This window comes from Mauremys reevesii, linkage group 4 (assembly GCF_016161935.1).
Source record: "Mauremys reevesii isolate NIE-2019 linkage group 4, ASM1616193v1, whole genome shotgun sequence".
Taxonomy (NCBI): Eukaryota; Metazoa; Chordata; order Testudines; family Geoemydidae; genus Mauremys; species Mauremys reevesii.
In genome coordinates, this window is record NC_052626.1 from 56,505,813 (window position 1) to 56,523,970 (window position 18,158).

General features: G+C 38.4%; 1 protein-coding gene across 3 annotated transcripts in view; it reads right to left on the reverse strand.

Moving 5' to 3' along the window:
* The window catches only part of FMN1 (formin 1), a 346,645-nt gene that overhangs the window by 261,502 nt on the left and 66,985 nt on the right, over nucleotides 1-18,158 (reverse strand). For all 3 annotated transcript variants that reach the window (XM_039536556.1, XM_039536557.1, XM_039536561.1), the window contains exon 2: nucleotides 10,482-10,666. In XM_039536556.1, coding sequence (XP_039392490.1) covers nucleotides 10,482-10,666 — 185 coding nt within the window. The remainder of the gene's footprint in view (nucleotides 1-10,481; nucleotides 10,667-18,158) is intronic.

The window sequence follows — 18,158 nt, forward strand, 5'->3', positions numbered from 1 at the left end:
CATTTCTGCAAAGTCGTCCACTAGTTGTCACAGTCCTTCATAGCAGGATGTGATTAATTGCCCTGCATGCTTGCATTAACACAGCCCCAACAGCCAACTTTCCAACTCCAAATTGATTTGCGATTGACCGGTAGCAGTCTGGAGTTGCCAGCTTCCACACAGCAATCGCCATGCGCTTCTCTACCAATAGGGCAGCTCTCATTCTGGTGTCTTTGCACTTTAGTGCTGGGGCGAGCTCCCCACACAGTTCCAGGAAGGTGGCTTTCCACATCCGAAAGTTCTGTAGCTACTACTCATCATCCCAGACCTGCATGACAATATGATCCCACCATTCAATGCTTGTTTCTCAAGCCCAAAAGCGACAGTCCACTGTCTGCAGCTGTTCTGTGAATGCCATAAGCAATCTAAAGTTGCTCCTATCCATATCACACAGCATGTTAGGCAACTGAGAGTCTTCTTCAGTTAGGAATTTTGTGATTAACTGCACTTCCATCTGCGAAGCTTAATGACAGTTATCAGAGCATATAGGAGAGCAGTGCAGGATCCATCCCTTCTCACAAAGGTGCAGTGGTGCACAGCAAACAAGGGCCATTGAAAAATGCAGCAAAAGAAAGCTGGAAGCCCATGGAATGCTGGGACAGAAAACAATGCATCATGGGACATTGAGCCCAGTCCCAAGATGCGCTGCGATTCGCTCCACCATCCCACAAGACCTAGCGGCAGAAAGTGTCGAGCTGGACTGTAGGATAGGTACCCACAGTGCATTGTTCACACTGTTGATAGTGCCCCAACTGTGGATGCGCTCTGCTGACAGAGGGAGCGAGTTTAAACAAGCAATACCGATTTTTGTTATAGCACTTTTTGAGGGTCGACATAACTTTTGTCAACAAAACTCTGTAGTGTAGACAAGGCCTTTTAAAATAATTGGTGTGATGAATCCCTTTGCACAAGTCTGGCGTATAAACTCTTTCAAGTTGCCCTATTCAAACCAAGCTCACTCATCCATATTGTACCAGATTTTTATCCTTGTATTAATATTAAATAGCACTTCCATGTCTGCTGCAAATTCTATGTAATCTAGGAATACTGACTGATCTGCAATAATGTGTTGAATACTTTATGTGGCCTGATTATTGAGATAGTCACTGTATGTCTATACTGGGCTATTGGGTTTTCCGGTATGAATGTATTGGTTTAATTTAATAGGAGGCTGATGGAAAAACAAGCAGGAAGGCAACACAACAGATCTTGAAAAGTAGCCTCCCAAGAAACACTTGGGGGTAAGTACAAAACAATGGCTGAGATATTAACAATGAAGATGTTGCTTCCACGCTCCAGCCCAAAGTTACACTGCTGTTTTGCCAAGGCTGGCAGCCTGGGGATCAAAGGGAAACTAAATGGTTAAAAAGACTCTCTGGAGAGAGAGAGGGCGGAGTTGAGTGAGTGAACAGTTCCTGCAGGAACAGACATGGACACAGAGACAGGTCCTGTGAGAGTATCTGAAGGAGCTGGGGCCCACCCAAGCTTCCAGGGGATGGTAAGTTTTAGGGAAGACAGGCTGAACAGTAGGCACTATTTATAGTTTTAAGATCTTTGAAATGCTTTACAAAGCAACATATTGTTTATTTAAGAAGGCTGCTTGGTCACTCGGTGCCATTGGAAATAGCTCCTGAGGAGCAGAACTGCAGATACTGACCATAACTTGGGCCTGCTAAAGTAATCACAATTAGTACACTAGGGGACTGCAACCCAAGGCCCAGCCTGAATGTGGAAGAATCATATGATTCCACCCCAAGAAAGGTGAAGGTAGAGAGGCTTGTCACCTGCAAGGGTACAATTAAGGACAGCAGGTGCAGATCAAGGTGCAATTAGCCCAGTAGCAGTGACAGTACTCATTTGCAGTGAAGATAAGTAGGTTTTATAACCTATTGTTTATATGTATTCCAAATAAATTGTAGACTTATACAATAAAGACTTTGTGTCCAGCTGTCAGAATTGGAGCAGTGAAAAAAGGGGTATTATAGAAGTGGAAATACCTTGTGATGAGCCAGATCCAATCCCTACAGAAGCAGCAACTCTACAAGAGGAAGGGACCTAGCAAACAACACTGGTTTACAATTTGCCTTTTTCACTTCCTGAAGCACATTATCAGGAAAACAATCTCCCCATCCCTAAGCCATCTAGACCTCAGCCTGAGGGAAGGAGCCCAACTTTGTATGCACTATTGGGAAAAATATCCCAAGACCCATGTATTCTACAACCAATTCCAGGTTACCGCACAACCTACAGGCTACTCAGTTCACCCATCCCTGGCCTCACACAAAACTTCCACAATCCATTCAGGTTTCAAAATCAGTCACCTCAAACAAGGAGACATAATCATTGGTAAAAAAACAAGCACTCTTATCTATTGAATAAGATGTTTCTGAGTAAAACATAACTAGTGTATATATTAAAAAAACAGAAAGATGCCATCATGCAGTGAGAAATGAATAGGATTGAGTTGACATACAGGAGTTTTAACACTGAGGGAATCAATCTCCTGCGAAACATCCTCTAGCAGAACTCGCTACTGACCCTGGACTCAAAAGGTTGCACATTTCTCTGTAACCCTCTATACATAGCTACAGTTTCTCTAAGAAGAATAGGCTATGGCAATTTACAAGCCCCACACTGGCCTTCCCTGACCTATCTTCAGCTCTCTCATGCTTCAAAAAAAAAAAAAAAAAAAAAAATCTTGAAATCAGTGGTAGCAACTTTCAGAACCAGGAGGAGTCTACATACTAATTATACCACAGAACAAACATTCATAACAACTGAAAGTACTTTAAATAATCCACACCCTTTGTGATCTACATTTAAATCACTGATGGAAGTTACACACCCATAACCCTCTCAGGGACTGAATTCTTGAAGTACATAATGCCTTCCCTGAGGAGAGTCTTAAAACTTCCTCTTGAAGAAAACACACAATAAAAGACACACAGAAAATAACCCTTCCCCTCAGGGATTTAAACCAGGGTCCTAGACTTTCTGTCAGAAACAGTTCAGGTGACATTCCCAGATGCTCTCCATTACCAGAACCAACCACAGATTAATGGGGTGGACATGAACACATAGGCTAGTCTAAAACCATATGGTAACACTATACAGGAAGTTAAGGAAGAATTTCAATGTGGCTCCAATGCATGGGGGTTTGGAAGGAGAAGTGTTTGAATCATCTCTTGAAAATGATTAAACAATCAGAGGCCCGTTACTTGTTCTACAGAGGGCAAGCCATTGTCAGAGAAGAATGATTTCCACAGCAATTCATTGGAATGCCAATTTGATTTGTTTGCCACCAAAATAAAAAAAGGATAACGTTGATTGTGTGTTCCCTTGTGCTTAGGCAAGGGCTCAGCAGTCAGAGACAACAAAAAGTTTAATTCCTGCATTCTAGCTTGCTGACAAAAAACACCAAGGATTGTGGGGACAACTGTAGCCTAAGAAACCAATTATTCAGGAAGATAGAATGCACGTGTTTGGTCGACTCAAATAATCCAACACTCAAAACAAAAGTGTTTAAATGGATATAGCAAACTGCATACATAGACCAATTCATTTTCTGCCTTAGTCACTAACTGGAAAAAAAATTATTTGGGTACTCTTATGTGAATAGTGATACCATGCCATAACCATATAATTATGATGAGGGATTTTAGTGCTCATAGTCTCAGAATAAATTAAACTGATTTTTAAAGACTTTTGTTCCCTTTCTCACTGCTCCTTAGATATCACTGCAGGGCAGAACTAAGGTATCTTTTCTAAGCATTTCCATACCTTACCATGCTTAGATTTGTTTTAATTTTAATCTTAACTCTAATTTTTCTGGTTTTATAAATGCTTGTTTTTTAGAAATTTACAATTACCCTATAATGGATTTTACACTAGATTACTTTCAAATTCTAACACATCAGGCCTCTTACACAACTTTCAGAAGAAACTAATGTGGTGCATATACAGCCTCCACCACAGTGGTACATAAATTTATGAAGGAATTTGGGATCCTTAAAACAAATACTGCCCTTAAAGCAGATTGGCAAGAATGTTATGGCTTGTGGTCCTAATGAAATCTGTATCCCCATGCTACTACACAGGTGAATACAATAATTCTTACTTCTGTTTACCAGTTAGGTCATTAAATTAAAAACTACATAGGTCATTAAACATTTACAGATCACTGATTTCAGCATTATATCTCGAAATAGAAGTTAAGTATTTGGCTCAAATTCCAACTGTGAGATTTAACAAAAGGTATGAAGGAGTCACACAGAGAGTGCTAGATAAACCACATAATGGGATCTGGACAGCGTGCACCATTCCTATGCAGATGATTAGAACCTACAAAAGTAACCCCACCCTGAAAGAACTACCAGCCAAACTTCTGTGTCATATCCTTAAAGAGCAGGAATTAAAGTCAAATATGTTACACAACACAGGGACCAATTTCAGTTTAATTGGGTGTTCTTTAGTTGGGAGGACCAAAATAGCCTCTTGCTGAGTCATTTACTCAGCCATTAACCTGGAACAGAGTTAAGTCATTATGTTTATCCGCATACTTTAACAGATATAAATGATTGTTTGCTGGGTCAAGAGTCATGGTTTAAAAAAAGAGAGAGAGAGAGAGACTGAGCTCACAACCCTGGATCCAGACAGTATATGATTCCAGATATATCCCAGATGATGAGAGATATTTCAAGGTTGCAGTACTGAGGGGACATAGGAACAAAGGAGTATGGGAAATAGGTTGACGACACTGAAGATCCACTTGTTAACAGAAGTACTGGTGAAAGCTATAAAAGTTAATATTTATTTTTGCTGCTTTTCTAGAGCAGTAGTAAACAATTAGAATAGCACTGGAATAATGTAATTTATGTCCTTGTTTGGACTGCTGTTGGACTTAGTGCTTTTAAGGTTTTATCCTCTGTTCAATGACAGCCTGCAGCCCCTCAATTTTTGGAAGTTTGTAAATGTCAAGGTAATCTCAGTTTTCATGTTTGATAAAAAAAACCAAAACATTGACATGGTAAATGGTTAGAGTTGAAAAGCTTATCAAGGAATTTTCCTATAAATAAATTAGAAGTTATTCTCTTTCCATTCCCTTATGCAGCCACTCAGAGCTAGCCAATCAACAGCTGTAGGTCTCAACTATATATGATCCCAGGGATTAATTTACAACACTGTAGGTGTTGATGTTATTAGGACCACCAGATGGCTGCCTGTACCTATTGAAGTCCTGGGGGTGGGCAGGCGCAAGCCCACCCACATCTGAAGGTCCCTCCCCTAGCCTAAAGGGGAGGAGCTACTGAACCCAAGGATCAAGCAAGTTTTGGGGGACAACTAATGATGAACATGGACAGGGTCAGAAGCAGGAAGTCTGAGGGGGACACCAAGCAGAGAACCCCAGACAGTGCCCACCGCTCCTCAAAGGTGTCTAGGGACCCAGGGAATGCACGATGGCTGCCTATAGCTGAGTCAACACTGTACCTCTACTGAGAGATCGATCTGGCCACAAGGGGAACTTAACAGGATGAGAGGCTACTGAGTTAAATCTAGATTACTCCTGCATACTAATCTTGGCACTGACACTGATTATCTGTGGCTTAGTCAAGTCATTTCATCCTCCTACTTTAATTTCTCCCTTTGTAAAATTAGGATAATACAACCATGCCACACAATGGTGTTGACAAGATTAATTAATGTTTGGGATGTGCTAAGTATTATTATGAAAGAGACACAACCTTCGGCATGCTGCCCATCAGGGTAATCCACTGGCAGGCAGATATTTTGTTTACGCTGACCATTCACAGGCATGGCCCCTCTGCAGCTCCCATTGTCCGAGAATGGTGAGCCATGGCCACTGGGGGCTGTGCCTGTGGATGGTCAACATAAACAAAGTGTGTCGTGGCCCGCCAGTGGATTACCCTGGTGGGCCACATGTCGAAGGTTGCCGACCCCTGGGTTAGAGCAATGTGTGAGGCAGAAGGGACCAGTGGATTGGACACCAGATTGGGACCAAGCAGACTTGGATTCTAGTTGCTGCTCTAATATGTTGCATGACATTCATTTCCTCTCTATGTGCCTTTCTTCCCTCTCCCCTCTTTTGTTGGTCTTGTCTTTTTAGACTATAAACTCTCCAGGGCAGGGAATTTTTCGTATTCTATCTAGCACTCTAGAGCCCAAATCTTAGTTGGAACCTCTGAATGCTCCCACAATACAAATAAATCATAATATAAGAAAACGGGAGTATGGTAAATGAGTTCAACGGGGAAAAGAGTGAAAGAACAGTAAGAAAGGACTCAAGAAGGATGTGATAACATAGGAGAGAGTAAGGTGGAGATTAATATAAGAGAATGAGAGAAAAGAAGATGCTGCTCTTCAAAAAAAAAAAAACCAACCTCGACCAGATAAATTTGAAAAAATGGTGAAGGGTAAACGGAATGAGTCAGACATGAAAGAAAAAAAGAAAAATGGAAAGGGGGAGGAGAAGAGACATTTTTCTAGGTTAGTAAAGTAATAAAAGTTGTCCTTTGTTCTATTTTACTTCCTATTGCAGATAGTCTCGGGATAGGCTATTTTAAACGCTAAATTATATGAATATTGCTGGTTACTCTGGACTGTATAATTGGATGTAAGGGAGAAAAATAACGCCAAATTTCCTAGAATACACAGCAGCAGACAGAAGGAAATGGAAATCTTAGACTTGTGGCTTAATTCAGTAACTGTCTTCCCAGCACAAGCACAAACACAAGCACCTTTTCTGCAGTTCAGGAGGCTGGAAGATCACCTTTAGCACCACTTGATATAAGACGAGGCAGTTGTTTGCAGCAGGCAAAAATTACAACACTTACACTTCTCCAATTCCTGTATTTTATTAATAGAGTGGACAGAAGCCAGAAACTTTTGGGTTTTGAGAGTTTGGGGGTGCAATATATTTATGCAGGCCTACCCCAAAATATTTAGACCTGCCCTTAGTGTGGATTGAGAGAATAGCTTTTGTAGTCCCTAGTTTTTTTTTTTTTTAAAGATCATAATAGATATACAGGAGTTTTTCATAGACAAGAGAGTTGGGTCAGACATAATTTATTACTTTGAGGATGACATAATTTATCAATTAAATGTATATGGGGTTAAGCTAGAGTCTCACACTATGAAAAACTGTTAGTTGCTCAAAGAGAATGATTTTTAAGGAAGGATTTATTGGCCTTTCTTGTAGTAAAAATGTATAGATATGCAAGCATAAAATGAGCAAAAGGCAAAGAACAGATGACTGGTATCATCTCTCGTGGCTTATGTCAGTAGAACCCATAAGTATTAAAGTCACAAAGCTCTAGCACTTGGTGCCAACACCAGAGAACCAAGATGCATTTGCTGTACAGCCTTCATGTTTTCCTTTTTTAAAGTCTTTTTCCCCTTAATACTATCTCACTCTTTCTTGTTTTTTTGCCCTCACTGCAGTCTTATCTTTTTCATTAGAACTGTCCTTCACTTGCAACTGCTCCCCATCCGTAATATCAACTGATAGTTTAAAAAAACCAAACCTTAAAAATAAATGAACATAGTTCTGTGCATGTCACTGTATTCAAGAAGTGCTTACTTGTGAACACACTAGCTATTAATATTTAGCTTTCACTTAAAAGGGGGAAAACAAACACATATAACAGGGGCAGTAAAGTTCCTGAATGTTTTTTTTCTTCAGAAGTCAATACATAGCTAACCAGCAGTCTGATTAACACTGACATTTGTATAGGGGATGCATTAAAAAAGGCAATTCATTATTAGAACAATGTATAATGCATAAGGTGCTTCCCATGCCAAGAATAATTAGGTTTATACAAAGGATTTTAGGGCTGTGAGTGACCTCAGCTCCCACTGATTAGTGAGCTATACTTATGAGTTATTGTACAAGTGCTAATGTTTCAGAAAGTGAAGTAGCCGCCAGGAGGACAACCGCTTTAGGTTTGATTCTGACCAACAGGGAACAATTGGTAGCAAATCTGGTGAAAGGTGGAAGACAATTTGGGTTCAAGTGATCATGAAATGATGACTTTATGATTCTGAGGAAAGGAAGGGGTGAAAGCAGCAGAATAAGGGCAATGGACTTCAAAAAAGAAGATTTTTTGAACTGGTAGGTAGGGTCCCATGGGAAGAAAATCTAATTTCCTTCTTTGACAGGGTTACTGGAGTACTGGACGGGGGAAGCAGTAGACGTGATATATCTTGATTTTAGTAAGGATTTTGTTACAGTCCCACATGACATTCTCATAAGCAAGGAAATGTGGTCTAGATGAAATTACTATAAGATGGGTATCCAAACTGGTTGAAAGACCATATCTAAAGGATAGATATCAGTGGGTAGCTGTTCAACTGGGAGGGCACATCTATTGGGGGCTCACAGGGGTTAGTCAATATTCTGTTTATTATTTTCATTAATGACATGGATAATGGATAACATATTTGAGGACTGCTATCATGTCCCCCCATAACTTCTTTTCTCAAGACTAAACCATGGATAAACCAGAGAGAGGTTGCAAGCACTTTGAAGGACAGGATTAGAATTCAAAATGACCTTGACAAATTGGAAAATTGTTCTGAATTCAACAAGATGAAATTCAATAAAGTTAAATGCAAAGTACTTCATTTAGGAAGGAAAAATAAAATGCACAACTGCAAAATGGACACTAGCTGGGTAGGTGGTAGTACTGCTGAATAGGATTTGGGGGTTATAGTGGATCACAAATTGGATGTGTCAACAATGTGATGGAGCTTCAAAAAAAAAAAAGGAAATATTATTCTGAGTGTTGACAGGAGTGCTGTATGTATAACACAGGAGGTAATTGTCCTACTCTACTCAGTACTGTTGAGGCCTCAGTTGGAGTACTTTATCCAGTTCTGGGAGCCATACTTTAGGAAAAATGTGGACATATTGGATGAGAGTCCAAAGGAGAGCAACAAAAGTGAGAAAGGGTTAGAAAGCCAGACTCAGGGGCGGCTCTAGGCATTTTGCTGCCCCAAGCACGGCAGGCAGGCTGCCTTCGGCGGCTTGCCTGTGGAGGGTCCACTGGTCCCGCAGCTTCGGTGTGCTTGCATGTTTAATCATTTTCAGTATTTTCTACATCAGACACAATTATTCAAGTCACAAGTTTGTGTAGCTGAAAACCCTGCAAACTCAAACTGTGATCCGAAGGTACAGATGAGATCTTCCGATTCATCAAAACAAATAAAGATTTTGCATTTGAATTAAGATTAATCCATTTTGCTTTTGATACTCAAAACAGAGCAGAATCCATCTCACTTTCCCATAGCTACTTTGCCTGCTCAGGACTAAAAGAATAAAAAAAAACAACACCACATACTTATTCAGTAACTTAAGCATGTAAGACTTGCAGTGCACACAGGGACTGGATCTGTAGTGTAAAAAAGGTGCAGTTTTGACATGTTCACTATGTGACCATCACCACACTTTAGGGGATAAGCACTTAGATTGACAGTCTTTTGGAAGTAGTTGCATGAACACTTCTTTTTTCCTTGACAAAAACAGAGGGAAATCAAACCTTTATAGAGTGGCTAACTAGCTCTCTAAAGAGAGAAATTTATTTGTTTGCTTTTTAACAAAAAAGGCTATGCAAGATTAAGAAAAGATGGAAACAAACTATTAATGTCAGATCTCCCATATTAATTCAAATTATTGTGGTCAATTAATTTTAATTTGAAACATCCCCTACTGTATATGATGGCTTTATATGCATGTGTAATTTTTGAACCAGGGATTGACTTGTTCCTGTTGCAGAATCCATTTGGAGCAGTAGAAGCAGACAAGGACCAAATTCAATCCATTCCATCCCAGTTGTTTTTCATTACAAGAAATTATCTAAAGAATATTCCAAAAATGCTAGTGAGGTGTAATTTACATATGCACTATCACAATAGCACATCAACAGTCAAAATAGTTATTTTAACAAATAAGGTAAGGGTGACATGGACAAGAAGCTACAATTAAAAACAGCTCAAAGATAAAATAACAGATGAGCTCAAGTTCAGTGATATAGTAGTCTGAACTATTCTAAGTCAATTCTAGTATCTCTCCCAATAGATGTCACTGTTACACATCGTTTTGTTTCAGCATTATCACGTACTGAATCAGTAATGAATAGCTGCTAGAAAAGGTTTAACAAATAATTACCATAATTTTGTTATATATTTCAACCTAGCAAATGTGCATGCTCTCTCCCTGTCTTCCCCTCCTCTCTTGGATGTAACTACAATATTTGCACTTCCTGAAAACTCAATGGATTTGCAGCTAACTGGAAGTCTATACTAAAGTAAGAAGCTTGTTTCAGATAATTTGGAACCTATTTGTAACAGAAAACTAATGTGCTCAATAAGTACCTGTTGGTCAAAACCCAGTATGCACCTACCCTGTCTTTCAGAGAACTACTTACATTCAGGTCCAGCGTCAGGTGCAATATATTTCTGTCGACACTTTCTCCCTCATTATAATCTGCAAATGGCACAGATTGTCCCAACCTGCAACCCAAAACCCAGACATCTTCATCTGTGTTTGTGACATCTATATTAGTTGGTTGTTCAGTGAAGTCATCTTTCAAAGCAGTCTCTGCTGGAATACCTACAAGATTTTAACAAAAAGAAAAGAATTGTCCACGTCAACGAGAACTCTACACTCTTCCTAAATCAGCATAATGTAGACACATATACATTTCCATTTATTTTTTGAAAAATAAATAGCATTAGTTGTGATATACATTTCATTTTCTCACAAATGCTGTATCTGTAATGTAGTTACCTACATTCCTTGGGACTGATCCAGGCAAAAATTGACTTCCTAATAATGGTCCCCCATTGTGGAAAATGCTTGAGTTCACAGCTCACCTGCCAAGATTTTTTTCCCTGACCTACCTCCTGAGGACTCACTATGCGTCCTGATCAGAGGTGACCATGGCACTTATTAGTGTGATAAGGAAATTCCATTAAGTATAATTAGGGACCCTCCCAAACCCCTATGGCACTTAGGCAAAGATGACTTTGTCCAATGTTGTATCAACACACATTAGTCCTTAAAGCCAAAATGGCTTAAAAAGTATAAATAGATGGTTCTTAATCCACAGTGATATGTTCCGTAGTAAAGGTAGTATTCTTTTTCTGTTAGCTTACTGCGATTTTCTATGTACAATGGTTCCTATTCCCATCCTTCAAACAGCAAAAGCAATACATCTAATAAAGTGAGTGAATCCTTCAAAGCATGAACATTTTGAATAATGTATAGAGACACACAGTCTACCTTTTCTTGTAACTTTACCACAGGTGTGCATGCACACGCATACACGGCACAACAATCTCCACAAATATTCGGATGGAAATATGCATGCTAAACAAACTTTGTTAACTGTTTGCTGCTATACATCATTATTTTGCAGATGGCTTGTGACTGTACATGTAATTGTACACTTTTAATTTAATTTTTGACATCTTTTTAACATGAAACACTGAGGCCGACATTTTCAAACTTGGCACCTAAATAAATATCCTGAGTGTCAGAGCTAATAAGTACTAAGTTTTCAGTAACTTCAGGACAACACCGGAGCAATACACAAATCTATATTAAATTCATTTAAGTCAGAGTATGATGATAATTCAAATAATTGATGCAACATATAATAAAACGGCAAGCAAGCATCAGTGTGGTGGCCAGCAAGAAGGTTATGACATTTTCAAAAAAGATGAATGTCTAATCCAATGAAGAGGTTTTATCCTAAGATATTGCAGCTTGGTGCAATTAAGTGTAATGTGATTGAATTTAATTTTCTTGCCAAGAGAGCTAATGCTTAGCCTACAGTGTACACAATTTCTGGCCTTCAAGTCCAAAGCCAGTCTAATTTTATTAAAATCATCACCATGTGTTGCAGATATTAAGTTATCCAACTTTAGGTTTGTTTAAAAAATAAGGCATTTATAAATTAGATATAAAATTTGTTCCTGGCATAAATTTGGCCTACCATGCTGTGATGGGTTGCCTCCCATCCCCACCCCAAGGTGCCACTTGATACACTGGGGTATCACTGAGCCACAAGCCTGGGATCCCTCAGCCTATCCTGCTGAGCCAGGCCCTCAAGCCTCCTCTAGCACACACCCAATTGCAGAAAGACATACACTGAAATCAGCTCTGCGTGGGAAGACTCAGCTCAGGAATTTCCCAGCACTCAAGTGCACACTCCCTCCGGAGTGTAAACCCAAAATTGCATTTTCTTGCACTGCACAGAAATCTGTACAGCGTAAGCTCATGAAAATCGCCCCCTCCCTCAATGTGGAGGAAAATATTCACAGCTTTTTGCCCCTCAGTTATGAATTGCACAAACTGGTTTAAAGAAAAGAAAACAAGTTTATTAACTACAAAGGATAGATTTTAAGTGATTATAAGGGATAGCAAACAGATCAACGTAGATTCCTGAACAAATAAAGCAAACACGCAAATTATGTTGAATACATTAAATAAACTGGTAACAAGTAGTAATTTCTCACCCTAAATGTTGGTTCAGGCATTCCTTTCACAGGCCAGACACCTTTTCCAGCCCAGGCTCAGGTCTTCACCCCTCCCCACGCCCCCAGTCCTTATTTCTTAGATGTTCTCCACAGTCATCCTGGGTGGGGATTCAATGAAGAAGGAGCCCTGATTTACTCACTTTCCCACCTTAAACAGGATTTACATATGGCGGGAATCCTTTGTTTCCCAGTTTGATCTCCACCCCCTATTAGTGGAAAAATACTAGGAGGCCAAGATAGGGTCCAGTACCAGGTGACATGATCACATGATCCTGCAGTGTCAAAGCAGCATCCCAGGAAGTTTCTCAGGAAAGTGGAGATTAACATTTCCAAGATCCCATTGTTCTCTCTAATGGTTCATTAACTAACCAGCCAGACTGATTGCATTTAGTCTGGTGGGTGTTCCCCAGGTGCAGACACTTTTGTAATTGATACATATTTAATATTCCTAACTTCAGATGCAGAAATTATACATGCATACAATTAGGATTATCACATTCAACAAATCATAATCTTTCCAATGATATCTCACATGACCCATCTTGCATAACATACGTTTTAGTTATGCCATATTCATCTCATAACCATATTTCTATGAAGAATATGGGGTGTAGTGTCACACATGCCTCAGCAGCTAATTTCACATACGGAATCTAATTGCATGGACACACGGAGCCAAGGATTACGGTTTATCATGGCCAGAAAAATCTTCAATGTTGTGCAAGGTAAAAGATTTACAACAAGGTTGTGGACTTACACATCCAAAATCTGCTTATTCAAGTGCATACATATAGATTTATCTGATACAGGCTCCAATAAGTCAACCCACTTACAGTGAGCAATAGTCAGGAATTTTCATAGATGGCCATTAAATTTTGATTGGATCCAGAGAAACCAATTTGCCAACAGTAAAATCCAAACATTTTAACATTTCTAATTTTATTCTCCATCTACTGCCTTCCTTCTTACATTAACATTAAAATACTGCATTAAGATGCTGAGGATTTAATTACAGTCACAAAGAAAATGCACTGTCTGGTTTCTTCCACAAACACAGCTAACAATAATAAAGTCCACACCTTCGATGATCGATAAGAGTATGATTTAACAGAGACCTCTTCACAGCCAGGAACCATTTACGGAATAGCAGCTGTTGTCTAGGCTTTCTAGTCTATAGTTTAAAAAAAGACCTCATCAAGCTTCACAGTTAGCTGCAGCTTGAATATATAAAATAAATCATACTTCAAAGAGAAGTGAAAGAGAATCTACCTTTCCTAAATGGGTGCAACCTAGTGTCTAAAAACTGTAAAACCTCAAACCGTGTAACCACTACATCAAGAGAGAGAAAATTTTAAACTCAGATGGCTAAATTTAGGCACCTAAATCCATATTTACATACCTAAGTAAGTAGCCTGATTTTCAGAGGTCATGCATACTTTTAACTAATAATAAAAGTCAGTTTGAACTTGGGAACTGTGAACATTCCATATCTCTGAAAACCAGGCCACTTATTTAGATTATAAAAATACATATTAATTGCCTAATTTTAAGTGTTCATGTTTGAATATTTTGGCCTTATAGATTAAGAGGAAACTCTTCTTAATGCCCCATTTCTATTTGTACCTATTGCAGACACTTTAGAGAGCTATGCACTGAAAGCAATGTATCATATATAGGTTAATATACAGGTACAACTAAGGCTTGGTCTACACTACAGAGTTAGGTCAACGTAAGGCAGCTTACCGATGTAAGTGCCCTACTACACCGACATAATAACTCAACTTCCATGAGAGGTATAGAGATTATGTTGGTGCAGTTAGGGCTATGCAGTGTCCCTGTAGGCTTTCTTGTCAATTTCATGGCTCCAGCCATGAAATTGACAAGAAAGCCTCTCCCAGCCAGGCTCTCAGTGGGGAACAGGGAGATGAGAGCCTTGGGGCTGCTGTGCTCCTGACAGGGAGTGGGGAGCTGAAAGCAAGGGTGGGGGGAGCCAGGCTCCCAGTGGGCAGCTGTGCACAGAGTTGAGAGCCTGGGCTCTCAGCCCACCCTCCCCCACACTGCCCCTCTTAAGTCGGTGGAAGCGCTCCTGCTGAGGAAACGCAACACCGACAGAAGGAGGGTAGTGTGGACATGAACCACCGCAGTAATTACTACAGTGGCTGTAAGTCAGCTTAACACAGGTCGACTTAAGTTTGTAGTATAGACATGCCCTAAGTGTACTGAGGATGGAGTTCCACAATTGAGTTTCCTTGTTTTATGAGTTATTTAAAACTGTCACAGTTACTAAATTTATTTTTTTACTTTTTAAAAAAATATGTTTTAAAAATATTTAGACTTCAGTTCTCAAAGCATTACATGAATATTAAACAATATCCTTCTACATTTTTAGATGGGAATTCGAATGTTTAGGATACACTAGATATAAAATGAAAAACGAATATCATAGTATTTTGTTGTAATGTAGAGGCTCATGTTCAGAATGTAAAAATACCTGCACCAAATAAATCTGATCCTATTCTACTTTTCCTTTTGCATTACACACGTTTAGATTAAATATGCATACTACCTGAGTCTATATATAAAAGAATAACCAACTACAGTTATTCACATTAATAGACTTTGAAATTAAGTCTCATGAACAGGAGAGACCAAATGGAGTATTCTAAAATGTAGTTATAGTCAGACACAAACACACATCATATTAGTAGCATGTGGTTTTGACTGATTAATGAGCCCTGCTCACTATCACAACTAACACTCAAAATAAGACTCTTATAGCCAAAGATAGCAATTCTAATTACATTACCAATGGTAGTGTACTTAACTCACCTAAACTGAAAGTCTTTCTGCATATTTTACCCAACTGTGTTAAGACATTCAGGTTCTAGACAGCACTATTACAGGACCAGATTGTAACCTGGATTTGCTGGGCTTAAAACCAAATATATATGCTGAGTCAAGGTGTCTTAGATACCTTCAATGTATCTTAGATGATAATTCTGTGTTTATATATTTAATAAAGCACCTTTCTCATATGGTAGCCCAATACCCAATATGTACGATGAAAATAATGATGTTGATATACTTTTCACTCTGATATTTTAAAAACTACAGATAAGAAATGTGAATATTTAATGTTATATAGTCATTTATTTTTACCAAATGCATGCATAAGTTTTCAGTGCTGTAACATAATTCTTTTTCACTGAATAATTAGTAATTAGATAGCAAAACCCTGCAGTAGTTTCAACCAAATAAAGTTATTCAGAGCCAGACCTAATGTAAACATTAGCAATTAGAAAAATTATTTGCATATTTTAAATACAAGCATTTTGCATTTTCAAGTCTGTTGAGTTATGAACTCTTGAGATGGAAATAAAATAATTTTAAAAATTGTAAAGTTAAAGTTAAATGCTTGAGACACAGAAGGAGCGAATAGGTACAAAACACTAACCTGAGAATGAAAATTTTGCATCATCCTGAGTGAAAGAACTGGAATGATTGGACTTAATTTTATGAATCTGCATGTAATATCAGAGGTTAGTTTAAATCTGATTGTGTTAAATAATGTTGTATTAAGCAGAGAACACATAGATTTTGATTTCAAGTTGGAAGTTGCTTATAAGAGCTACCTAAAGTTAATTAACATTGTCTAGATAAGATTTGCAAATAAAGTTGCAATCCTTTATATAGTATATGCTAAAGACAAATGCTTTTTCCTACAAAATATTATTAATAAACAATATACAAATTGCATCTCTTATGTTTCATAACAATGTAACTGTTACTGTACTGTATAATGCAAAAGAGGAAAGAAGAGTGTACTGTTCTCAGCTCACATGCTGCATAGGTATTCAAACATGCGGAAGCCAATCATGGACTGATGCAGATGCCTTTCCAGGCTCAAAGTCATAGTATTTAACATTAAAAGAAAACAATGTGTTAGCTCTGATCCAGTTCAAATGTAATCTTGACAAGCTCTAAAATAACATCAGTATTTCTGAAAGATCTCATACTTCTCATAGAATCATAGAAGATTAGGATTGGAAGAGACCTCAGGAGGTCAGCTAGTCCAACCCCCTGCTCAAAGCAGGACCAACCCCAACTAAATCATCCCAGCCAGGGCTCTGTCAAGCTGGGCCTTAAAAACCTCTAAGGATGGAGATTCTCCAAGTAAAGTGTTTTGGATTGGCTTCTGGGTCACCAGAATGAGAGGTTGACTGTCTATTCATTTTATGTCCTGCTCTTGCAAACTCTTATTCAGTAAAATAGTCGCATTAGCTTCAATGGGAATATTCAACTGAATAAATCCTCCTCTTGTGGTTGCAGGCCTTATACCAGTATAGTTTTTGTATATTAAAATAATGGAGGAGGCATATGTCATACTCCAAAATATGTGCTTTGGAAAATGAAGGGATGGGAAATGAGCACAATAGCCCCATCTATCATAGTGTCTGGGAGAATTCCAAATGCAATAGTATACTAGTCATATAGATATCAAGTCAAGGGTTTTCCATAAAGCAGAAAGGAATAAAATGAAACAAGAAATGCACATCAAAAAGGCCTTGACAAAAATAAATTTGATTTTCTGAAAACTAGTTAGAATGTATTAGTCAATCAATTACTTAATTATGCAAAGCATAACAATTTTATCCAGTGAAGGAATTAAGCAGAATATTATAATTTTTTTTTCTCTAAATGGTGACTTTAGAATTCTTATTTGCCCTAAGGTACCAAATTCTCCGGAGATTAAGTACACTGCAAACATGACATATTTCATGACTAGCAGATCCAAAGTCATTTTCACAATCTTGTTTACACCGAAAATGCTCCCTGAGAAATGTTTTGCTGTATAAATGTGAGATAGCTTAATGAAACTGAAAATGTCTCTAAAGTTATACTGAATTTTGTGGATTCACTTTCATTCTAAGAGTTAAGCAATTGCTTCTCTACAGCAATCAAGCTGTATTAGATTTCATTTTATTAGAAAAAATATTAGCTATGACAGTATTTATTTAATATGCATTCAAGGGTTTAGCTTCTTGAGTTAATACTTTAACTATTCAGTGGTTGTGTCTTAATTCTCTGTGTCACAAACTGAAAGAAACCTGCTCTGAACCTTAGTTCTTGCTCCCAGTAATACTCAACAGTATTACTCAACAAATAGAACGCAGCAAAATTCCAAGGTATCAGACATGCTGGTGTGAGGTTGATCACTTGTAGGAAATTATGTTCTGTTGAGCAGAGAAAACAATTTGATATCAATTAAGAACTGAGTCAACTACAGGATACAGACATACAATAGGCAGGAACTGCTTCAGCACTGTCTTCTGCTTAATTTCACTACAGAACGATGCTGTACTTTGCCTAATATTTGAACATACCCCAAACAGAGAAAAAAGTTAATAGTGGAAGTTATAAATTATATTAAATATTCAGAATTTTGCTCTGTTGGACAAGAATAAGTCAAGAATAATTTGTGATAGCAGAAGCAGCAGAATCCCCTCTGTTATGATCTTGGACTTCGCTAAATAACTAAACCAATGAATGAGAAGGGAATA